General features: G+C 51.5%; 1 protein-coding gene across 2 annotated transcripts in view; it reads right to left on the minus strand.

Annotated features, from left to right (window-relative positions):
• Window positions 1-24678, minus strand: part of ATP10B (ATPase phospholipid transporting 10B (putative)) — a 233234-nt gene that overhangs the window by 27119 nt on the left and 181437 nt on the right. For both annotated transcript variants that reach the window (XM_036014749.1, XM_036014748.1), the window contains 8 exons: window positions 22877-23008; window positions 19353-19480; window positions 17589-17841; window positions 16122-16360; window positions 9191-9382; window positions 7274-7877; window positions 4768-4877; window positions 2484-2610 (listed from right to left, as the gene is read on the minus strand). In XM_036014749.1, the coding sequence (XP_035870642.1) occupies window positions 2484-2610; window positions 4768-4877; window positions 7274-7877; window positions 9191-9382; window positions 16122-16360; window positions 17589-17841; window positions 19353-19480; window positions 22877-23008 (1785 nt within the window). The remainder of the gene's footprint in view (window positions 1-2483; window positions 2611-4767; window positions 4878-7273; window positions 7878-9190; window positions 9383-16121; window positions 16361-17588; window positions 17842-19352; window positions 19481-22876; window positions 23009-24678) is intronic.

Here is a 24678-nt window from a genome sequence, read left to right on the forward strand (position 1 = left end):
AGGCCGAATGGGGTGAGAGACGGGGCCAGGAGATAAGGCTTTTCGGATCAGGGCCTTAAAGGATTGGCATTTATTTCGCAGCTGAGAAAGCTATTAAAGCGACTTAGGTTGGAGAGTGGCAAGATCAGTTTTGAGTTTTCAGAACACCATTCTGGAGAACTGACTGGAATTTGGAGCATGCAGGGTGAATCAATTCAGGGCCAAGGGGCCGGGCACGAGCGAGGAGCAGATCTGGGGGGCGCGGTGGCAGCGGAGTGGAGAGAGACAGAGAGACTGAGATCTTCGCTAGGCAGCCGCTCGTGGCAGACTTGACAGAGACCCAGGTTTTTGCTAATATTCTGGGAGAGAATTAAACCTGCAGCTTCCCTGGTTTTTGAATCATCTCCGCTTTGCACCAGCCCAAATACTGGATAGCAGTGATTAAGCAAAAATAAACCAGCATTTAAATTGAGATTCATTTCAGGGCACAGAGCCGTGTCACTCTGGGCAGGAGCGAGGCATTTCATTTCTTTCAATAGTTCCGAGAGTGACAGTAGGTTGGCAAGGCAGTTACGCTGGATGCATAGTGAAAAGATCGTCTCACCGTGGGAGCGAATGTGAATGCCAGGCAGGTTTGGAAGGGCCGGGCAGTTTCTTGGTGGCAAGGTGAAATCTGTCTGGCCCTAGCCGTGTCTTTGCAGAGCTACCTCGAGGGAAGAAATACAGCCTGGATGTCCCCAAATGGGTCTGTTTCGTGTGTGAGGCCCAAACACGCAGGTAAACCGCCCCAGGAGGAGGGATGGCTTGGCCTCGTCTTTCCCTCCAAGGGTTAGCTTGGGAGGTGGGCCTCGGAAGCGGATTCACATCACAGGGAGGCAGAGTGAAGGGGAGCGGAGGAAAAACACATTTATTTGTGTGAAAGAGAAAATGAAACAGGATGGCTGGGCAGACCCTCCCCTGCCCAGGAAGCAGACAGGTCCTGACAAGTGCCTTCTCCTTTCAAGCTGAAGAGCCCTTCTCACCAACAGAGCAGAGTGCTTCTGGAAACAAGAAACTGTGGGGGCTGAGAAGGGGTCAGTGCTCTAATGGGATGACACTGTGTGACCTTGTGTGGTGGACAGAGCTGTGGCCTAGCTACCCTCTAGTTCCTGTTGGAATGAATTCTTGCGACCAGCTTTCAAGGGGGCCTTGCGAGGCCGCAAAGGTCCCTGCAGTCGAAACATGGAAACAAAAAGGGGGAGTAGGTGGGGAGCAGGACTCTGTCCCCGGATGCCACCCATCTCGCCACATCTTGCTGCTGCCTTTGTGTAGCAAGGCATCATGCTCTTATGGGGATGCTGGCTGGGCTGGGCAGCATGGAGGAGTGAGTTTCATCCAGAGAAGCCAAAGCTGAGAGGGCTGCAGGGATGTGTCCTTGGGCCAAGGTCTCAACAGGGCCGAGATGTGGCCCTGGTGCCCAAGGCAGCGTTATCTCGCGAGAGGAAAGAAAGCTGCCATGGAGCCCCTGTATGCATGCTGCCCCCGCACATGCTGCCCCTGTGCATACTGCCCCCCTTGCGTGCTGCCCTTGTGCATGCTGCCTCCGTGCATGCAGCTCCCTCAGGGTTTTTCCGAGACCTTACTCCCGAGCTGGGAGATTGAGTCTGATAAGTAAAGCCCCCTCTTCTCTCAGCCATGCTTTCCGCCCAACAGAAATATGCAACGCCGTCTCTGAACTGGGGTCTGCGTGCTGCTCCTCTTCCCCCAGCGCGCCAACCTCACTTCTGTGCGGGAACAGCCGGAGTGATCTCGGTGAAGCACAAATCTATTGCCGCTTTCACTCCCTTCACCTCTCCGGACGTTGGGCGTGTGATTTACATGGCCCTTCATAATCTGGGTCCTTTCTCCCCAACCCCCGCGGGCCAGCCACAGCAGACCCGAGGGACCAGCAGGCCCAGGCTTTCTCTCTGTGCCAGGAACACTCACTCTCCCCCTTGGCCCGACCAACTCCCCTTCTCCTGTTTGTCCAGCCTGCCTGCCCCCTCCTCGGCCCCCAGGCCGGGTTAGCACCTTTTCCTTTGTGTTTCCGTCCCAGCTGGTACATCTTCCAGGCCAGCCCTCACCACACTCTGTTTAATTACTCATTTAATCCATTTTCTCGCTGAACTCTGACCTATGGGAGGGCAGGTCCTGTGCTCTTGTTCCTGGTTGTAGCCCTAGTGTACTGTTTTGGCACACAGTAGGTGCCCAACAAACATTTGCGCGAATGCAGAAGAGGCAGTGAAACTCCTAGGCTTCGCCCGGCAGGCAGTGCAGGAACGCCCCTGGGCACCCTCGGGAAGCTGCGTGTCGAGTCTGGGTGGCATGTTGGCGCAGCCTGTGCGTGCCAAGTATCCAGAAAGGAACCTCAGGGAGGGCCCCTAATTGAGACACATTTGTAGCAGTGTCAGAATCAGGGCCAAGAACTCCCTTCCCAGCTTGCCGCGCTCCTATTTTTCATTTCACGAGGACTTATTTTTAGTTACCGAGTAAGGTGAGCTGATTCTCCAGATGCTGCGCGGTCTCCATCAGAAGCTCCTCTCGGTTTTCAAGGGCCGCCTCAGCCTCGTGCCGGAAACTGGCCCACCGCCGGAAGTCCTCCTCGCTTATGACCTATGGGGCAGGAACAGACTCATTCACAGCTCTGAGTGAATCCCCCACCCTTCCCATGTGTCTGTTTGAGCTTCTCTGTGCATTTTTTTTTAAGAGTGGGGGAGAAGGGGGGGAAACAGGGAGGGAGAGAAACACTGATATGTGAGAGAAACATCCATCAGTTACCTCTTGCTCACGCCCCTACCTGGGGACCAAACCTGCAACCTAAGCATGTGCCCTGACCGGGAACTGAACCGGTGACCTTTCCCTTTATGAGATGACACCCAACCAACTGAGCCACACCAGTCAGGGCATGTCTACAAAATGTGATAGGGCTTTGTCCTTAATGATTGTTTCTTTAAATGCATGAATCAATAAATCAATTATATTCTATTATCACCAAACATCTGTTGAGCAGCTTCTGCCCTGCTCAGAGCACTGGAGATACAGCAGGATCAAGACAGACAGATCCCTGCATGCCTGGGCTTATATGCTACCAGGGTGGGGGCGGGGGAGAGACATTATCCAAGTAAACACTTTAAAAGAATAGGTTATTTCAAGGACTTCTACATAGAAATTAAAGAGGATGATATAATAAGGTGTGGGTTACTGGGTTGGGGGACAGCGGTGGGGGGAGGGGCTGTTTCATTGGAGTCTTTAGGTCTCTTAGACAAGGTGATGTACAAGTTGAGATCCAATGAAGAGAAGGGTTCAGTCATGGGGAGGGCCACCAGCAAAGGCTGTGAAACAGCACTGAACTTGGTTTTGTCTGTTCCTTGAACATGCTAGTTGGCTAAAGGATGGAGAGCTGGATGGAAAGGAGCCAAGAATGAGGCTCGAAAGGTAAGCAGAAACCAGATCTTGCATAGCCTGGTAGAATGCTCTACCAGCTTGCTATTGGAGGTGGTGCCCGAAAGCCGGAAGAATACAACTAGAGGACACAACTCCCTCCCTTGGGGTCCCACGGCACTTTTAGACACTTTTGTGGGCATTACACGAAATGTGGACTGTCTCTTAGAGCAATGGATAAATCTGTTGTCCAAACATCAAATATATTTTCTCTCTGTGCCTGGCTCTATAGGGAGTACCAAGTGGGCATAGGTGGGCCTTCTGCTCTTGTGAAATTCTGTGTCTTATTAGATGAGATGAAACTGGCACAAATAATTTCAGTGGAAAACAGAAGGTGGTAAGGGTGTAATTACCATCTATAGAGTAGTGAGCACTGGTTGCTGTCCCCTGTACATGTGCTCCTTAGTTAATCTCCATGACAACTGCGGGAGGTAAGGAGCACTGACGCCACCACTTCACAGAGAAGGAAATTCAAAACTCCGAGAGGTGAAGAAACTTGCCCAGGGTCCCACAACATGTAAGTGGTGAGATTGGGATTTGGAGCAGGTAGGTCTGGCTTCAAAGCAGGTGCACATAAACTTTTACATTTTTGTTGTTGCTTAAACAGCATAAAAGAGCTGAGCTCTGGGGATTTATGGAAGAGAAATCAGTCTAGCCCTCTGGAAATCTTCCCATCATAGCTTCCCTACCTGATTTAGGTGCCTCATTAGATGCCCATGCTCTGGGATACGCAGCTCTGTCTGCCTCTCTTGCCAAGTTAAAGACCTGCAGGGGGTGAGGTGGTCATCCACATGACCAGAGCTGGGCCAAGGGCAGTTCCACCGGGAATGAGGGGACTGTGACCAAAACACACCAGAATATGCTCCTGATCAGGCATCCGCTGGACCATGGCTGTAGCTGTTTGCTGCCCTTTGAGAATGGAGGCCCACTCTGACAGATCCTCTCCATTTTCAAGAGAAACCAGAAATATAGATTTTTATGTGATCACATAAAATCTGCCCAGTCCCAAATCTATGCAAATAATGCCAATTTTAAAAGAATACGCTGAAGGCAAAATTGCAACAGTAAAAATCACTTTATGAGCTAGATAGGGGTCACCAGCTTCCATAGACCCTGTAAGGCAGGGTACCACAAAGCCACCCTGGTGGAACCTGGCCATTCTGATTTCTGCCCCAGCAAAACCGTCAAGGTCGTGGGCCTGTGGTGAGTCAAAAGAGCTCATTTTGAAAGTGTCACAACAACCAACATTTAGGGTCTTCTAAAAAGAAATGGAAAACACAGAATCAGGGTCGAGGCCCTTCAGCTACTTAGAGAGGAATTTGTTCCCACCTTCTTGGCGATGCACAGAGTTCGGAGGCCATCTCTTGCGTACAAGTCTAGGTGCTTCTGGGTCCGGGCTCGGATTCTCCTCACCTTCTTTTCCACATCAGCGTCAGTCACTGTGAAAGAGTCATCGTCCCCCATGAGGTCATGTGCAAATGCTCAGGGATCCCTTTCCTAACATTCTGGACTTTTTTAGAGGGGGAACCCCCTTACAGCCCTCCCTGGACACAGGGGAGCTCTCCTGACCACCAGGGAGTCCAGGAAGGCGATGTGGTAACTCTGGGAGTCCCTTCGGTCCTCTGCTCTCTCTAGCTGATGGTCAAAAGCCTGGCTGGGCAGGGCGCTGTCTAAGGAGGGCAGATGGTCTACGTGTTGTTCCCAAACGCCCGTGGGCCTCAGAATTCTCTGGGACCTTCAACAAATAATAGGGATTCCCAGGTCCAGTCTAAGCTTTGCCGAATCAGGGCACCAGAAATCTGAATCTTTATTATTGTCCACAGCGTTTTCTTTGTAGCTGTGTTAGCCCTGGATGACCAGCTGTTTGCTAAGTGGTAGACATACCACCCAGCCCATTCTCTGTCATCTACTTCAGCCCTCATATCAAGTTCGGTCCCAAGACAGCTTTGGACCTGACTCTCATTGCTAAATTCATCACCACAGTGGGTTTGCTGAATTAGGCTTTCTTTCTAGGTAAAAAATGGTCTTAGAAAAAAAATTTCTTTTTTTGCATTTCCTACCAATCTAGTGTTTAGAATGAAAAATACTTCATTGTGTTGCTCACGGTCCCTTTAGGAAGTCCTACATAATACATTTCTTTTAGAAAAAGTTATCTTTTTTTCTTGAAGTTCCAATACTTTTATCTACCAGATAAAAAGAATTTTTTATCCTGGGTTAGTGGGTATGGGGCAGGATTGATGCTATCACAGCTTGCTTTATCTCAGATGCCGCAGACATCACCAATCAATTGCTGCACTTTATAAACGGAGCTCGGAAAAAGGGCCAGAGTTTATTTTTTATTTTTTATTTTAAAAACAGGTCTAGATAGAGATCTCCCGAGGCCCAAAGTAGTAAACAGATTTTGTGCACCTCATCCATCCCTCCATATAATGCAAAATTAAAGATACAATATTTAAAAGTAAGATAAGTACAAGAAAGCCCAATGAGCTCTGTTTTTCCCCCACAATAGCAGTCTAAGGCTGTTTTTATACACTGCAAAATTTCCCTCAGAGATTATTTTCTCACTTTTTTCAAAGGCATTACTGTTTTCCCGGTGCCTGGAGCACAGTCTTTATGCATTGTCTTATTGAGCACTATTTGCAATATTTTATTTTCAAAGACATCAGTTTCTAAGATTAAACCCTTTTGCCTTCTATCTGGTTACCTTTGAATTGGCCTGTTTTGCTTGGGCCAACAGAAACCTCGGGGTCCGATCGGATGTTCAAAGCCCATCGCTATGTTAAACCTCGGGTTATTTTCCCCCTCATCCATTTCAAAGCTTTAGTTCTCAATGCTTAATAGCAACATTGCTCATGTGTCTTTTACCGAGAGCATCTCTAAGCCATTTTGCAATCGGCCGAGGAACAAATAAAAAACATCTCCGGGGCGGCTCTGGTGGCCGTGGCCCAGGGACTCAGACACTGCGTTCACTTGTCTGCCAGAGTCTGGGGATGGAGAGACCTCATTAGCTCCCTTCCCATTCTAAACGCTCATCAATCCCCACGAACCTCTTGGCTTTGCTCCACAGCTGATAATGCAGCAGGCACAGGGCTGCCTGGGCAATTCTAAAGCTTGGCTGGAATCTACTGTCCCGGGAGAGTCATAGCCCCATCACTGTCTTCTCCTCGTTAGTAATCAAGGAGCGGCTGTGCACTGATTCACGCTGCTCCAAAATTGGACACTGATAGGGGGAGACTTTGGAACATTTTTCTGGCTCGGTGCAGGTTTATGAAAATCTATTCGGGACAGGCTGGGGAAAAGGATGATAAAGAGGGACACCTGAGGCTTCCCAGAGTGGACCGAGCCTGGTGCAGAATTCCAGAGGCAGGGAGGGAGCTCTGGGCTAGGCTTCAGGGGCCGCATCTGGGCGGAGGATTTACCCCTAGTTACCATGCCACCTCTTTTGGGTCACTTCCCTCCCTGGGTTCAGTTGGCTTCTCTCCAAAACGAAGACTGAGGGGCACAGCACGCTCTAGGGTATATTCATGGGTGTCCTCGTCAGAAATAGTGTATGGATACTCCATGTCTCAATGAGTTTGGAAAACTAGAAACTGGGATAACGAAGAGGCTTTGCTTTTACAAGACCATCCTTCTCCAGGTCGAGGAGACACGGAATGCAGTGTGTGTTAAAGAACCTGCTTTGAGGAGACCAGCGTGTGGGCCCGTGTCCCTCGGGGACTGGCCGGGCCGAGTGATGCTATAACTGGAGCTATAACTGGATGCTATTACTGCTGGTCCATGCTGCCCTTACCCCTCAGAGCCCCGTCCTCCCAGAGCCCTGGAGAAGGGCACTCACCGCGGGCAGGGTCTTCCAGCAGGTCCATGATCACCGAGTCGGCGCCCTTGGTGTAGACGATGATCTCACCTGTCAGCGGGTGCTTCACCACCACAGACATTCTCTTCCTGACAGAGTCAAAGCCCAGGGTGCAGAGGACACTGAAAGTGAGACAGGTGCCCTGGGGCAAGCGCACGGTCACCTGCTCGGGTGTCCGGGACATGAGCGTGAAGCTGTAGGCATTGGCGGCGTGCACCAGGGCGGCCTCATCAGGGCTCTCGGCCTCGTAACACAGTTCGGAGCCGGCCAGGCCTAGGGCCGGGTCCTCCAGAGCCGCCTCCAAGGAGGCGCCCGACCCAGACACCAGCATGTCACCTTGGTCCCACGTGCTGCTCCTGCAGCTGCCATCAGTGGAGTAGCCTCCGCTGCACACAGAGGCATCGTCCTCTTTTTCATCGGAGTCCGTAGTGGGCACGTTGGCCCCCAATCTCTCCCCCAGGTCGGCGCCAGAGGGCGCAGTGGATGAGAAAGACTGGCTGAGGCTCAAAAGCTTCAACTTCTGGAAGAGCTGCTGGATCTTCTCCAGGGACGTCCCCGGAGCCTTGGTGGAGGGGGGCATGGTGACCTTGAGATCCAAGGAGGGAAGGAGAATGTTACTCTCAGCGTTGGAAAAAGATATCAAGCTGTCTTATGGCAGACTCTGAAGGTCATTGTGCAGTAAATGAATTATTTGGGCCTTCTGGGGTTGTGGGTGAGCCTTCTCCCCTAGCTGAGCCTCAGTTTGCCCGCCTAGAAAATGAGACTGTTAGGCCAGGTGTTCCCTCCACCCGCGACATTCTTGGGATTGGTCATGACCATGTACTCTAGTCAGAGACAAAGGAAAGGAAAGGAGACAAAAGCCAGACCCACAGTAATGTCCACATTGCCCACACCCTAACCACGGCCTTCATCGCACCTCATCCTCCCAGCAACGTTAAGGGCTACTATCATCCCAATTCACAGATGAGGAAACTGAGGCACGGAGAGGTTAAATGCATGGGCCATCATCACCCAGCATGAGAGCTAGGACGCAGGTCCTGTTCTGCCTGACTCCAGAGGGTGGGATCTTCCGCTCCCTGCCAGCTGCAGCCTCCCTATTAATGCAAACATTGAGAGGTGGAGGCTGTTCTTCCTGAAATGGTACTTCCTCCTCTCGGAAATAGAGTTCACTTCTCAGATAATGCTAACATCCTCCCAGAGCTCCCTGGAGACCTCTGATAACTGGGAGACTTTTCAGTGCCTGAAGTGACTTTTCAGGGTGCTTTGGGATCTGGACATAAGAAGGGGAGGCTCTGAGTTGGTGCCTGGGTGAATCCTTTTCTTAATGTCCTAGTCACAAGTTGTGACACCCAATATTCTCAGCAGTCACTCACAGGGGAGCTTGGCAGAGAGCTGATGGATAATGAAAGACCAAGCTATCTTCATTACTAAAGCAGAGACCAGTATAACGTGATGTTACAGAGTCACACAGGTGGTTCTGCCATGTACTAACCATACAACTTGTGTTGAGTTACTCAAGCTTTCTGAGCCTCTGTTTCTTCCCTTAAGTCCAAAGTCATACCACTGTGAGGATTAAATGCTAATGCAGCTAAAGTATTTGCCGTGCATCCTGGCATGTAGCAAGTGCTCAGTAAATATTAACTCTTACTATCTACCCTGCGGACAGACAGACACAAAATTTGAAAGCTACACAGAGAGCTCATAAAGAACCTTTTTCATTTTATTTAAAAATGAAGAAACTGAGACCCAGAAAGAGTACAAGTACAAGGTCTTAGAGTGAGGAAACAGTGACGCTGTGGCCCAAGTGCCTTGTCTTCCTGTTCAGGGCCTCACCCCTTGCCCTTCCCCCTCCACCCCTCCTTTCCTCCCCCCTGCCACCCCACTTTCACCGGTCCCTACCCTCTGCCTGGGCTCGGTGGTTGTGGAGACCATGACGGAGTTGCAGATGGTTAGGGCGAGGAAGAAGTCAGCGATGGAGGAGGTGGTGGAGAGGGCAGGCCTGGCGGGTCTGGAGTCTGGCAAGGTCCCCAGCCACAGGGCAGCCTCTTGCACCTTGGTCAGTAGGTTTTTATCTGGAGTCACATCTTTTTCCTGAAAGAGAAAGGCCTGTGTGAGTCTTTCCTAAAGCAAGGCCCCTTCCAGCAGGTTCTTTGCACGCTTGGGGCAAAAATGATTGTCTTTCCTGCACTCCTGAACCCAGACGGCTGCCCCTCCCCTGAGTCCGGGCACTACAGACTCTGATTTGATTCCTCCCTTTCCCTCGCCCACGTGCCCATCAGTTGCAGGCTCTGGCGACCCTCCCCTCACAGTATCTCCCCCCATTCCTGACGCTACCAGCCAGGCTCAGACCCTGCAGCCCTCAGTCCTGATTCTGCATCACCCCCAAACTGATGTTGCTGCCCCTCGCCTCTTTTCCTTCTAACCCTTCATATGTATCACCTGCACATCTTCCTAAAACACCATTTCCCTCAGGTACTCTTGAACAGGACAGACCTTCAGATCATCTTCATTGTTAACACGATCAATATACTGTCACTTGAACTTGTTCGCAGTCTGCCTTCCACTCTCTGCTCCCGCCATGTCTAAACGCAGACCTCAGCTTAGCCGGGTGTCTGTTTGCTGCCTCCCGGGTGAAGACTCCTGTTCTGTGCCTCTGACCTCACCTCGTGTGGAAGGTCCCTTCCTGTCCAACAGAACCCTACTTCGACTTCAGTAACCATGAGAAGTCCTATGTGCCCATGAGAGCTTAGCCTGTGCACAATGAGTTCTCTGTTTTCTGAGTCACAAGTGCAGGCTCCTGACTCAGAACGTCCACAGGACTCAGGCAGGCCGGGCGAGGGAGGGAAGTGGGCCAGAGCACAGAGGAGGACACTGTGGGACGGTGGGGGCTGTGAGCACTGGCCAGTCCTGCCCCACCAAAAGGCTGGCAATGGCCCTGCAAGTAAGATGCTCCGGTGCTGGCTTACTTTGCCAAGCCTCTTGATTATTCGAGATAAAGCAGAGATGATCTGGAACTCATTATTATTTCCAATCTGTGGGCTGGATCTGCGGGTTTCCAATTTTTGACATCTTTGTAGAAGTTGCCCCTTGGACCACCCTTTGGAATTCAGCACGTATTGACCTATGCTGTAAGGTCAAATTTCTTACATCCTCTCTAGAGATGAGGTTAGAGCCTCAAAGACAGAGAGAGACTGCATTTACCACAAAGCTGTATCTTCTAGAGCTCCGGCCACTGCTTTGTTTGAAGCAGAGGCTCAGCCACCACCAGCTTTCAACAGTTAGCTATGGTAAAGGCATTCTGCAAGGGCACTTTTCCATGTGAGACCATTCCGATCAGTAATCAGAGTTTGGTTTAAAGTTTAGAAGAAAGAACGTACAGGGATCCTCCCAGTCACCTTGTATTTCAGATAAAGAAACTGCTCCCCGGGGAGATTACGTGTCTCACCCGAAGTCACACCATAAGCCGGAGAGATTCCTTCAGTTGACCCAAGATAATCTGACACCCGTTGATTTGAGATCATCTGACCCTAGAATTCACGCTCTCAACCTCGACACCAGGGAAGACCCCTGCGAGAAGAAAGGGGTCTGGTGCTCGCCGGCAGCCAGCATCTTCAGGGTCTGGCGTCCCAAACACAGCGGATGGGTTTGTGTGTCTAATCCTTAGTGCTCAGCAGACAGGCCATGAGATTATAAAGGGGTTATGGGAATTTTTCTTCTTGAGGAAATAGACTTCTTTGTTGGGGAGGGAGACGGGGGTACAGGAGTGGGGTGCTTTTAACCCTTACCACAGATACCCAGAGCTGGGAATAGGCTTGGAGGTCATCAGAGCCAAGCCCCTTATTTTGCTCACAGTAAAACCGAGTGGCAGAGAGAAGGGGTGTGAACCGCTCAAGGTCACACACTGAATGCAGGTCAGAACAGAACCAGGGCAGCTCTCCCGTCCCCCGACTCCCAGCCTCTGGCACACCCGGCTTCGCTGCAAGCTATGCCTTATGTATTTCCAAACGGTGACACGGTTAAAGTGATTTACCGGTTGTTTATGGCATGACCACTTACCCTCTAGTCTAAGTGCCACCAGGAGAGACTGTCATGTGTCCCCAGTGCCTGGCAGACGGCACCACGTCAACCTGTCGGCTGACTTGAATCTAGGACGCCACGCCACCTCACCACGGGTTAGTTCCTGGGCCCCTCTGTTCAGACCCCTCTTCGGTGCACTTCCACCCAATCATACAGGGACGCATTTAAAGAAATCTCTGCAAAGGACCTCCTTCTCTCCGGCCCTGGCAGCGGGCCCGGCCTGCAGGTGTCCGCCGCAGATGTCGCTTAAGTTTATCCAGTCACCACAGACCAGCTGCTGCAGGACAAGGTCTCTGGTTCCCTCCGCCCACAGCCCACTGGTTTCCTGTCTGGTCCTTTCACATTTAGGATCGTGGCACTTAGGACAGTTAGAGAAAGCAGCGTGCTACCCACCTTCGGGGTCTTTGATTAGTCTACTTCTCTGAATGCAAAGAAATATAAACCTGTGGGGCCACCAGTTGTTCAGATGAGTGCTTTGTGGCAGCCAGACACCCAAATGGTTGGATTTCTTTCTATTGCGGGTGACCTAAAGCTCATACAAACCCTCTTTGAGGACGGTGACCTCGGACCTCACACAATACCCTATGGACCCTGTTATTATCCTCACATACATTTACTGACAAGTTAGAGCAAAGTCCAGTGCTTTGCTAAGTGCTTCCAAATACATCATAATCGTCAGAACAGCATTGAAATAGTTACTATCAGCCTCGAATTTTAATTAAGGGGTGACTGAGGCTCCCTGAAGTCCAGTAACTTGTCCAAGGTCACAAAATGAAAAAAAGAGCTGGGACTTGGATCCAGTTCTGCCCGATGCAAAACTGGAACCCTGAAAACTGCGCCGGCACTCCCCCAACTTCACGGGCACACGCGTCAGCCGGGCATCTGGCCAAACACAGATGCTGACTCAGCAAGTCTAGCACCTGGGTTCCTACCAGCTCCCGAAAGTGGTGCTCACGCCACAGGTCCCAGCACCACAGTCTGAGTAGTGGGTGCTGAGATCCACAGAACTGGCAGAGGCGGGAGGAAGCAGACGCTTCTCTGTTGGTGAGTGTCTAACCTGGTACACCTGGTACGGCCTCTTAGGAAATGTCTATCAAAATTAAAACAAATGTACATACTCACAATTTAGTAGTGATGCTCTAAGAATAAGTACTCTAGAAAAATGCACACACGCGTATAAACAGATGATGGCTCCACCATCCAACAACTGCTAACAGCCATTATATGCACAGGGTGGGGCAAAAGTAGGTTTACAGTTATTGTTATGGAAAATTATACAATGATTAACAAATCATAATACAAGAATGAACTCTTTCACATGCTTGAAACTGTAAACCTACTTTTGCCCCTCCCTGTACATGAAGTATTTCCCAAGGTTCACTAGGTAAAAAGGAAAAAGCAAAGTCTGAAACAGTGTGTGGGGTATACTTCCGTTTGAGGTCAGAGACAGGCTCACATGGATACAACACTCGTTTGCTTCCTTGTAGGTAAAACACCGCTGGGAAGGACACAGGGAACTGTGAACCGCAGTTGTCTCTGGGGTGGTGAGGACAGAGAAGCGAGGCAGGGAGGGAGACCTACTTTCTACCATTTGCCCCTTGATTCCTTTTCTCTGCTTAACCACGTGGGTGCACTTCCGCGGCGGAAACAAACCTCCCTGGGGGCCGAGGAGCTGGAGGCTGAAATGCTGTTCAGGGCAGCGGTGCTGCCCTGGCTGACGCTGTGCCCTCGACTCAAGAACAGGGGGAGCCTGATGTTTGTAAATGTGTGCTTAAATAGAAGCACCTGGATCGTTGTGGTAAGCTTTCCCCAAATGGGACCTAAGCCCCAAGGGGGGAAATTGCTCAGGGGCCTAGCCAGAAGGGCGTTTTCCGCCTTTTGTGAACAGGGTCACTGCAGCCATGCGTGCCCATACGGGACCCTGGGGACCAAGGGAAGCACAGCTGAGATTGCCTTCATCCGTTCCTGCCTGTGGGGTCACAGCACTTCCAAAAGACTTCCCTCCGCTTGGCTAATTAAATCAGGACTCTTATCTAATCGTGGGGTGGGGGTGTGTGGCAGGGTGTGTGGGGGCCGTCCCTCCCACCAGGAACAGACTGGAGTGCTGTGCAAATCTCTGCAGAAGGAAGAAAGGAAGACTGAGACTAAGGGAAGGAGGCAAAGGGCCAGGTGATCCTTCTGGAGGGGTGGGAGGGGCCGTGCCCACAGCAGGGAGCGGTGGTGACATTTGGGGATACTCGGGTCCCCATTACAAACTTTAAAATTAGGAAAAGGTTCTTTGGTCTGATGGTTCTGGACAGCATTTGGCAAGGGGCGCTTCTAAGCAAAGACTCTCTGCTCCCATCGTGGCTGCTTACTGACGCTGGGCGGGGCAGGGCATTTCATTGTCTGTCCACCCATAGGATTAACCGCTGGCTCAGCACTCACCACGTTCCTGAGTATGTTGCCCTACCCTGAAGCCACACATTTTATAGCAGCCAACTAGGCAAAAGGTAACCCATGCTTCACTGTTTTTTTGTAGTAAAATTAAAAAGCCAGCCTTTGCTGTTCTCATGGAGACTCACGATATTTCTGGTTTAGAACCAAGAGCCAGGGAGACCCAGGCTGGGCTCCTTTAGCGTGTGGTCGGGGGCTCCACCGCGACCTGGCACCCAGGGGCTTCAGAGGCCAGTCCTGGCTGTGTCTTCGGAGGGCAGGTCCAGACCCGGTGGTGCCGGCGGATGGTCAGACCGGACTGAGTGCCAGGTGGGCAGCGGGCAGAGGAGACAAGCCCCCAGAGCCGGCCGAGAGTGGGAGGGGTGGGAGCTGGGGGGTCCCCGGGGGCTGCCCCAGACATTGTCCAGGGGCTGACTCGAGGACCTGCCACTCTGGCCACAGATATTTTTTATAGATATATTTTTAAAAGACCTTTTTTATTCATTGTTAGAGAAAGGGGAAGAGAGGGAAGGAGAGGGAGAGAAACATCAATGTGTGGTTGCCTCTTGCACACCTCCCACTGGGGACCTGGCCTGCAACCCAGGTATGTGCCCTGACTGAGAACTGAACCAGCAGCCCTTTGGTTCTCAGGCCTATGCTTAATCCACTGAGCCACACCAACCAGGGCTAGCCACAGATATTTTACAGGTGGTGTCAGAGCCCAATAAGGCAGTGTAAATCACTCTCCCTTTAGCCAACTCCCTCCAAGCTGGAGAAGGGGCCTATTTGACCCCTTCAAAGACAAACTATTTCCTAGTCGGGGTGGCTGGGCATGCTTCCAGAGGTTCTCTGTCTGGGTTGCTCACTAGAATCATTAGAAATAAAAATATGAATGCTCAGGCCCTGCTGTAGACCAAATACACCAGAATCCCAGGGGAGGGGGCTCAGCATTGTTTTTATTAAAAAATTCCAATTTTTCTCCCGTGTCTCCAGATATGTGAGCATGCATCCGAAGCAGAGAGCTTTCTTTCAGAAAGATTATTTAAACCCTCTGTTAGTTACCCATCCATCTAGAAGGAGTGATTTCAACGATTAAGTCCTCAAAAGAAACTCAGGAGGCAGGACTCTTTAAAGATGGGAACTCTGAGCCCTGGCAGGGTAGCTCGGTTGGTGGCCGTGTTGTTCTGTCCCCCAAAAGGTTGTGGGGTTGACCGGGTCAGGGCACATACAGGAGGCAACCAATGGTGCTTCTCTTTCTCATTGATGTTGATGTCTCCCTCTCCCTCTCCCTCTCTCATTGTGTGTGTGTTAATGAGAATAAATCCTGGCAGGAAATTCACTGGAAGGGTCATTTTGAAAATCGAATTATCTAGTGATGGCATAATAGCACTTTAGGTTCCTCTTGAAGTGTGTGACTTGTCCAAGATGCTGGGGTTCCCTGTGCCCTTTTCAGGAAGTGCAGAAGATTCCAGATGACATGTTCCCTAGAGAAAGAGCTTGGTGCAGAGGAGTGACATGGGACAGAAGTCAGAGGCCCCGGTTGTGGCCGTGACTGCTAGGGAATGCTGTGAAATCTTGGAGAAGAAACTCAATTTCTTCACCTGCAACCTGGACGTTTAGTGATGGATGTCCCCGTGGATCAAATGTGAAGGGACCGTATGCAGAAAGCCCAGACCAAAGCTGCAGGGTCGAATGACCACAGGGGTGAGGCAGGTAAGCGAAGGGAGTTTTGACATGGGTAATTTTGACATAGAGGTTCTTTGTTTTATAACAATTTAAGACACTTTCTGATGATCACATTTTTCTTGAAATGCATAAGCCAGTAATCTTATCTTTTGTTTTTCCACTTTGTAGAAACAGCGGCATGGCAAATATTTCTCTTTCCTCTTACCCGTATCATCGGGGAAACACACATAATGAACATCCTGGCTCTCGGCTCAGTGACGGGGACACACACAGAAGCGGGGCGGGGGACCGTGATGAACTGAGGATGACATGCCCAGTCTAAACGGCATCAACTCTGTGATGTGAACAGTTACTTCCGCATGGAAATGCCAGCTCAGTGTGGAGAATTTTCCCAATTCCATTTTTAAAAGAGAAGCCCTAACTCTATGTTTATATGAAACCTCCCGATTTCTAAATACTGAGCTTCGGGATTTAACAAGAATGGGTAAGCTCAGGAAAACAGGTGGGAGGATTGGACACAAGACCGAGGGCTGGCATCCCTGATAGCTCTTCAGGGATGACACCGCCCTTCGTCTTTCACGCCCCAGAGCCCTCCCCCATCTCTCCACGACACAGACCACGTGCAAATCAAAGAGGAAAAGGCAGGACTTACTATGGAGCTGCTGAAGGCCACCGGGGACTGTGCATTTTCCCAGCGCCCCACCGACCTTTGTCGGGAGTGGCCCTGCATGGGCACCTGGGCGCTCTGGCTCCTCCTCAGAGGCTGGCCCCCTCCTTGGCTCCTCGTGGCTGTTGGACCTTGGGCCCTTCTGGAGGGGAAGGACAGGCACTGGTATTGGGTCCACTCTTCACTGTCCGAGTCCAGCTCCTTTGGGATCTCCAGTCGCTTGGCTGCAAGAAAGGAATCCTGTCATTGCCCCCGTCACACCTTGGCTGGACTGTGGTGGGGGCGACCCCAGACTTTGGGCATGGAGGTCAGAACAAAGATGAAGAACATAGTGCTGCTCTGAAAAGTGGGGAGCTGGCTGCCCTGACTGGAGACAGGGGTGCAACCAAATGACAGGTTCGAACCCTGGCTCTACTACCTCCTAGCGACGTGGCATTGAGCTTCGGCTACACCGCCTCTATTTCCTTGGGAGTTTCAAAAAAGTACCAAACTATGAGAGTTGTTTTGAAGTGTACAATGCTCTGAGTCTGATAATGGTAGCTATTTTGATTATTAGAAAGGATCAGGGGTCCTGGCTGACGTAGCTCAGTGGATTGAGCATGGGCTTCGAACCAAAGCATCGCAGGTTCAATTCCCAGTCAGGGCACATGCCTAGGTTGGAGGCCATGACCTCCAGCAACCGCACACTGATGTTTCTCTTTCTCTCTCTCTCTCCCCCACCTTCCCTCTCTAAAAATAAATAAATAAAATCTTAAAAAAAAAGAAAGGATCAGAAGCTCCCATGTAAATGGTTAGCATCGTGGCAAGCGGAACTGGGTTCCCTCGAATGTCGCCACCTTTCTCTTTCTCCATCTGCCCCACCCAAAAGAAGGAACGCTGCTCTCTTGAGAGTTCCTTCTCTCAGTTAAAATGTGTGTGTGTGTGTGTGTGTGCGTGCGTGTGTGTGCATGGGGCGGGGCCGGGCGGGCAGATCAGGGCGGCTGAGGGAATCAGGTCAGTTTTAAAGGTCACCTTCTGTCCATGCGAGGTGACAGTCCCAGCATTTTATAGCCCTATCTCCTGCTCTGAAGCTTTGCCTCTGAGCATCCAAGAGATCAGCTCTCATGGAAGGCATTTCCTGGATGGGTCCACCTGACCACGCACCTAGACCTAGGCCTGTCCTCTCAGGTAAGGTGAACTGAGAAATTCATACACCTTGGAACCTAACTGGGACGTGCGGCAGGGCCACACACAGGTGGGCCCTGATAGCCTCGTGAACCAATGCGGGTTCACAGGTGATGAGAGCAGCTCCGATCTGCGACACGGAAGCCACAGGGATATAGGACGCTGTTCTCTGCAAGCCGTGCTGCCACTGTGGAGAGCCAGGATGACGTCTTGGACCCCCTTTCTCTAGGAGAGCGGGATGACCCCCTTAGAGAAAAGGACGCGGAGCCCTGGGAGGCGGCAGCATACCGTTTTCCTGGTGAGAATACTCGCTGCCCACGATGGTGCAGCGCCGGAACACCATCTTGTTCTCCGTCAGCGTCCCCGTCTTGTCCGAGAAGACGTACTGGATCTGGCCCAGGTCCTCCGTGATGTTGAGGGCCCGGCACTGAATGGGCGAGTCGGTCTCTTCGTCGTACAGGTCGAGGTCGTTGTGCAGGAAGAAGACTTGCCCGAGCTTCACCAGCTCGATGGACACGTACAGTGAGATCGGGATCAGCACCTGCGAGAGATCGAGTCCCGCCGAGTCAGGCACCAGGCGGGGTCCCTGTCTCAGGACCCTGTCTGGTGGGTGGCAAAGGCTTTCTATGGAAAGCTGAGGTTGGCACACAGGGTGCATGTGCTCTGAGAAAGGAAAGGTCAATGACTCCGTGTGTCCCTTGAAATTCTTAGGGGGGTCTGAAAAAGACACACCTTCTTCCAGCAGGGGAGTCTGGGGTGAGGGGGGCACTCGCCCCTGGGTGTTTAATGTGGAGTGGGGAGCAGGTGAGGTGCTGTCCTGCCTCTGTGCAGAGTCCCCAGACTCCCCCCTTGGATCTCAGTGTCACTGAGGGTGGCCTCCCATTTGACAGGGATTCACACCTATTGTTGACAGCTGGCCACGGACTCAATGCCTAGTATCTATGGAGCACTTCCTGTGTGTCACCTGTCGTTCTAGGTCCTGGACACGACAGTGAGAAGAACATGATCCCTGGCCTCGAAGACCTCAAATGCCAACAGACAGATAAATATGTATCAGGGGGTGGTAAGTCTCATGAAGAAAAAGTCAAGAGGTAGAGGGTGATGGCTGGGAGGGACGCTGGAGTGGACGCCTGAAGGTGAGGGTGTGTCTTGAGGCTATCTGTGGGAGGAGGAGCATTCCGGGCAAACGCTGGGCACTGGGATCGGCTGGGCGTTTGGCAGGTGAGAGTAGGCCCATGGGCAAGCAGGCCAGGGAGGGAGGGGGTCAGGGTCCAAATCACTCAGGGCTGGTTGGCTGCCGGACGGACTTTGGATTCTACCCCAAGAGAGTGTGAAACCACTGGAGAGGCCTGTGCAGAGCAGGGGTGTGACCTGATCCACACGTAGAAAGGATTACTCTGCTAAATGAATGAATGAACCGATGACTCAATAACATTCACCAGTAAGAGGACAACGAACCACCCTCAAACAGGGCAAGACATTAAATGCAGACAAAGCCTCCTCGTCTTTTCATAGACTGTCATTTCTTACAGAGCCTGAAGATTTTTTCCTCCTTCTCTCACGTAGGTGCTCTGTGTTTTTGTTTCTTTCTCCTATATAGGGTCAGTTCCTTTTTTAAAACAATGTTAAATCTTGACTTATCAAATGCTAAAGCACTTGTGATTTCTTTCTCTCAATGTTTAGGGCTGGACAGTTCTAGAGCATTCTCCATGCTGCTTTAGCTTATTCCCAGGTGTTAGGTTTTACCTGTTCAGTGCCTGGCAAAGGGGCAGGCACACATGGGTCCCTGCTGTAATCTCGCTCTTACGTAGAAGAGCCTGATCAATATTTTTCTCCACTAGTATCTGGGGGCAAGTTTCCCTCACAAAGCAGGCCTGGTCCTGCCTTGGCCCCCAATGTAAATATTTTCAAAGACCCACATGAAAGCAATGAACATCTCCCCATCTCAGTCCCACTAGTTCTTTCTTGGGGCTGGCACTGATTTTTATTTCACAGGGTTGTACAGGTATCGACCACAGGTTTCTTAACCATTAGTGAGAGAGGGCTTCCTACCTGGAGCAGGATGATCATCGTGAGGAACATGTAGAAGCCCTCCAGGGCGAGGGGTGGGAAGCTGCCCTTGGCATCTGGCACGTCGAAGGGAGGGTGCTCTCTGAAGGTCCTGTTCCACAGGCCGTGGCCTGTGAGGAGGCAAAGCCAGCATGAGACGGAATCTTTACTTAGTGTGGACGTCAGTCAATTGCATCAGCCCTTGACCTGTTTCTGGAAATGAGTGTGCTTTGGAGGAGCCCACCCCTATTCTATATAACCTAGCTCTGTGTGTGTGTGTGTGTGTGTGTGTGTTCCTTTAGCTCTGCAGTGGTCCTTCCTGTAGCCCACACATCAGTCCCTCGATAGGCATCATGTCTGTCTCACCACAGGAGACTAGCATGGGCATTACTTACATTTCCATGAAGTTGTTATATCGGGTTTGGAAAAAGGGAAAGGGGCATTGGGTTCTTTTCAGTTGTGTGGTGCAAAGTGCCTGGCTGGGGGGTCCTGACCGACCTTTGCCTAGTCTCTTCCCCTATGCATGTCCTCGTCCATCTACCCACCCATCCATTCCTTCTACTCATCCATCCTCTGTTCATCCCTCCCTCCATCCATCTCTCCATCCATCCATCCATCTCTCCAACCATCCATCTCTCCATCCATCCATCCCTCTGTCCATCCTCCCCTGCTGTCTGACATTTATCAGTTCAAGAAGGAACTGGTCCTAGTTCTTGTCCTTGAGGAGTTCCCTGCCAAGTCAGGGAGCCAGATGTGCAGGGACAAATCCCCTGTGGTGTGAGAGGTGCTGTGCCAGAGCCTGCAATGCTCTGCGAGCACCTGGTGCAGGCTGAGCCCTCTGTTTCTGTCTGCAAATGGGGAGAAGAACACCCATCATCTGAAGATTAATCAGATGAAGTGCATCGAGCACCTGCTAGCCTCTCCCTGGGTCTCAGCGTCCTCATCTGCCAGTTTGTAATAATACCTTCTCCATAGGGTTATTGTGAGGCTAGAATAACTTAAATGTGTACAATGCTCTCAGCTCTACAGTAGGCACTATAGGGACTAAAAAAATAAAATGCTGCCAGCCCCCAACATGCTTCTTTCCCCAGGAGGTTGGGCCAGATGCTATCATACGTGGCAGGAGAAGGGAGACTCCCAGGCATGAGGTTAGGGGCCAACGCATGGCACAGAGTGAGGGCCACTGGCCCTCAGAGGAGCCAGAGACCCTGGGAGAAGCCAGAAAAGGCTGCGTAGTGGGGGAGGGGAGCCTTGCAGGGTCCTGGAGCCTGGGTGGGTAAGGGGTGCTCAGAAAGGCCTGGGAGGGCATGTTCGGGGTCGGGGGAAGACACAGCTGCTACACAGTCAAGGTAAACGTGTGATAAAGAACCTGGAATGGCGTTGGCTACGAGCTTTCCCGTCCTGCAGGGCCATCTCTGCGCGTTAGTCGTTGCTCTCAGGAAGAATAGGGTTCTGCCTCTCCCTTGCCTTCTCAATTTATTTATCATTTGGGCCATCTGCCAAGCTACTTCTGGCTTGTCTGTACCTTATCTCACCGCGTGACCTTTATAATCATTAACTTCCTTTCTCTAGAGACACAGTGAGATGATCTCAAACGTCCTCTCCAGCTCTGACACTCCTTGAAAAGCAAGCCCTGAAGCAAAGGCGACAGTTCCTGCAGAGTCTCAGAACGCATGACGTGGCCACACGGGGCCGGTTTCCCTGCTTGTCTGTGTCCCTCCCCCCAGGTGCCCTCCTCCCAGCCGTGGGCCACTCCCATGGGGACTGCCACTAGACACATATGGGAAGGATTAATCAAACATGGCAGGCCGTCCAGAGGACTAAATTCCACCATCTTCCCGGTGGCGGCACACACACACACTCTCTAGGCCCCAGGAAGGTCTTAGCCTTTTAGACACTGTCCTTTAAAACCAGCGAAGGGGACGGTAGCTGACGCAGGTGCCTGAAGAGTGAACATCACCACGGTTCCCAGTGTGGGGTCAGCAGGGGGTTCTGGACTCAGCATGGGAGTTCTCCCTCTTGTCCTTCCTTGGAGCTTTTTGGGGACTCCTTAAGGGTCCTGAGAACTATCGTGAGAGATAACCTTAGTGGGGGCAGAGTGGGTGAGAGCGAGGGTCCCTCAGTGCCTACACTCCGAGGCTCAAGATGAACGGCTCAGACGGCTTGTGCCTCCTTGGGCTCTCCACCCTGCACAGGTGGGGAACTCGGCCCAGCTAGGTTCCTATCGGGTCTCCATTCTTGCCTTGCTCTCGCCACACCAAACAGCCAAATGCTCCTCTGTCCAAACGGACTGCCTTTTCTACCTCGGTGCTGTCCCTGGGGCCAAGAGGGACCTCTCTCTCACTTTTCACCTCTGCCCGCCCCTCCTGCCCCTGCCCCTACCTACTGACCTTCTCTGAGAACGCCTACTGCTCCCTGACGCTTCCATCACACCTGTGGCCTCCGATCCCGTGAATGATGCCCCCTAAGATGTCTACGTCCCTAACCCTGGGGCCTGGGGATATGCTCTTATATGGCAAAAGGAACTTTATAGATGCAGTTGATTAAGTTAAGGATCTTGAGATAAGGAAGAGTATCCAGGGTCATCTGGTGGGCCCCATGATGTAATTACAAGTGTCCTTATAAATGGGAGGCAGAGGGAGAAAAAAAGGTGAGGAGAGTGAGACATGAATTATCAGAGCGTGTTAGTGGAGTAAGACACACTGATGACGGGGGGAGGAGCCACAGACCAAGGCACACAGGTGGTCGCTGGAAGCTGAAAAGACGAGGGGCAGATTCTCCCTCTGGGGCCCCCAGAAGGAGGCAGGCCTGCTGACCTCTTGATCTTATCACGGTGATATTGATCTTGGGCTTCTGAACCCCAGAGCTAACAGAATAGATTGTGCTATTCTTTTTTTTTAAACGCTTTTTAAAAAGATTTTATTTATTTTTAGAGAGGGAAGGGAGGGAGAAAGAGAAAGAGAAAGAAACATCTATCTGCATTTGCTGGGGGCAGTGGCCTGCAACCCAGGCATGTGCCCTGACTGGGAATTGAACCTGCGATGCTTTGGTTCACAGCCCAAGCTCAATCCACTGAGCTACACCAGCCAGGGCAGATTGTGCTATTCTAAACCAGTAAGTTTGTGCTAAGTTTTTGCAGCAGCAACAGGAGATGAATACGGTACTTGCGTGTGGCCCTCCTGAGGTGACAGACTGCTACAGGTCCAGTCCACATGCCGGCCCCTTCCTGCTGGACCAGGAGCTCCAACGGATTCACCTTGTTCTGGCCTCTCATGCTAAGGGAAGCCTGCCTTCAGTGAGCATTTCTCGGACGAATTAATAATAGATGATATTCCTAATAGTTTCAGTAATTAGTACTTCCAGGAGATTTTCACACGCATTTTTAGATCACTGGTCTCTTGTGACAGGACAGGGGAGGCCTTAGGTTTCATGAACTCTACTTTGTATATGAGGAAACTGAGGCTCAGAGAGTGGAAGAAAAAGATGACTGTGGTAGTGTGTATTGTTCTTTCCAGAACATTCCATACCTATCGCTCCGATAAGGCACATGAGGAAGAGGAGCCCGATGCAGAAGAAGATGTCGGTGTTCATGCGGCGCTCGATCTTGCTGCGTTTGTACCGCGGGCCGCTGTTGTTCAGCATGGCTTTCGTCTCGTGGCCTTTGAGCAAAAATGAGGTTGTCAGTCTCCTGGCCCCCCGTCTGCCTCTGGCCCGGGTCACAGCCTGGGCTCTTCTCACCGGAGCCCACAGCCCCCGGGGGCTTCCTCCCCCAACCTGCGTCTGCCCTGCCTCAGGGGGCCTGCGGAGAACCGCTGCAGCGGCTGCACACTACTGAGCGTCCCGACATGCCGGGCGCTGGGGGGCGCTGGAGAGCTGCCAAGCCCCGGCTGTGCCCTGCACAGCTCTAGAGGTACCCCTCATTTGGCATTTGTCATAGATTTGTAAGTTCCTGGTGGCCCATTTCTGGCGAACGGCAGTAAGCTGTTTTGAGGAAGGGCTTAAGCTATTTTGAGGAAGGGCTATCTTTTTCCAACTTGCACAAAGGCACTGTTAGGGGCTAGTGGTGGTATACAGCGCGAAGACAGATGACTCACCTTCTGGTGAAAATATACAAGGAAATAAATAAATAACTACAGTTAGTAATACATCCCATGAAATACAGTCAGCAAAAGGCTAATAAATGAGATGGTCTCAGAGAGCATGATCATGGAAGGCCTCTCAGAAGAGGTGACATTTGAAGAAGACTTGAAGGGAGAGAGAAGAGTTGGGAGAAGAGGATGGGGAACAGTCAGTGCTAAGGCCCTGGGGCAGGGCACTGCTCGGGGCCAGCTGTTTTCACGTTTGCCTCCTTGTCTAAGGTGTGGGCGTGGCTTAGGCAGGAGCGGTCAGGCCTGAGGCCTCCACCCTGACATTAACCTTGTGCAGCAATACTCTTGCCTTGGAGTTCTGCACGCATAAAGTTTTGTTCAAAGGAAGGACAACAAAATTGGAAAACTATCAATCTCATCCAATCACCCCTTTTTCTAGTTGGAGAAAAGTACAAGGGACTTGCCTAAGATGAAAGAATAAATCAGCGCCAGAGCCACACAGAGCACCCCGGGTCTGATTCCCAGCCTACTTCTCCTCTGACCAGCAGACGGCTGAGAGTCGAACCGAGTGAGACTCTGTCTTCACACAGAGCCTGTGCGTGGGAACTGCTACATTTTAACTACTATGCTGCCCTCCTCAGCAGTCAAGTGACAAGCCACCAATTACATCTTTTCTGTGCACAATTAAAGGAGACTGATATATCAGCTCCAGCAGTGAACGGGTTTAACTTTGTTCAGCTAGTTGCCCTGTGGATTTAAAGGGCGAGACGGTAGGAGTGAGCAAACTGTAGGCCTGCTGAATGGGACTGGAGTCCCTGCCGTTGCTGGGGGCATTCCACAGCACGGCGAGCACAGGCCGACTGTGCCGATGACACTGCGCCTTCCTGCCTGCCTCAGGGTCACCCCACACAAGCGGGGCTGGGACCACCCTCTTCAAATACCTGCTCCTCCTCACCTTCGGGATCCCTCTGTCTTTGCAGCCAAAGTTGGCCTCAAGGGGGGGGCAGTGTGGTGCAGCAGTTAGAACGTGGGCTCTAGAGTCAGAGTTAGACTCTGCAAATACTTCACCTTGGGTTACGTGGAATTAATCTTAGGAGACAAGTGACCTCGAGTGACTTAACCCCTTGGCACCTCCATTTCCCATGTGTAAAGTGGGAGATGGTGGTAGCGTGTGTGTGTTTGGGGCGGGGGAGTGGATGCATATACACACAGCACCTAAATGCATGGCTTGTCCGCAGCAG

This window comes from Phyllostomus discolor, chromosome 13 (genome assembly GCF_004126475.2).
Source record: "Phyllostomus discolor isolate MPI-MPIP mPhyDis1 chromosome 13, mPhyDis1.pri.v3, whole genome shotgun sequence".
Taxonomy (NCBI): domain Eukaryota; kingdom Metazoa; phylum Chordata; class Mammalia; order Chiroptera; family Phyllostomidae; genus Phyllostomus; species Phyllostomus discolor.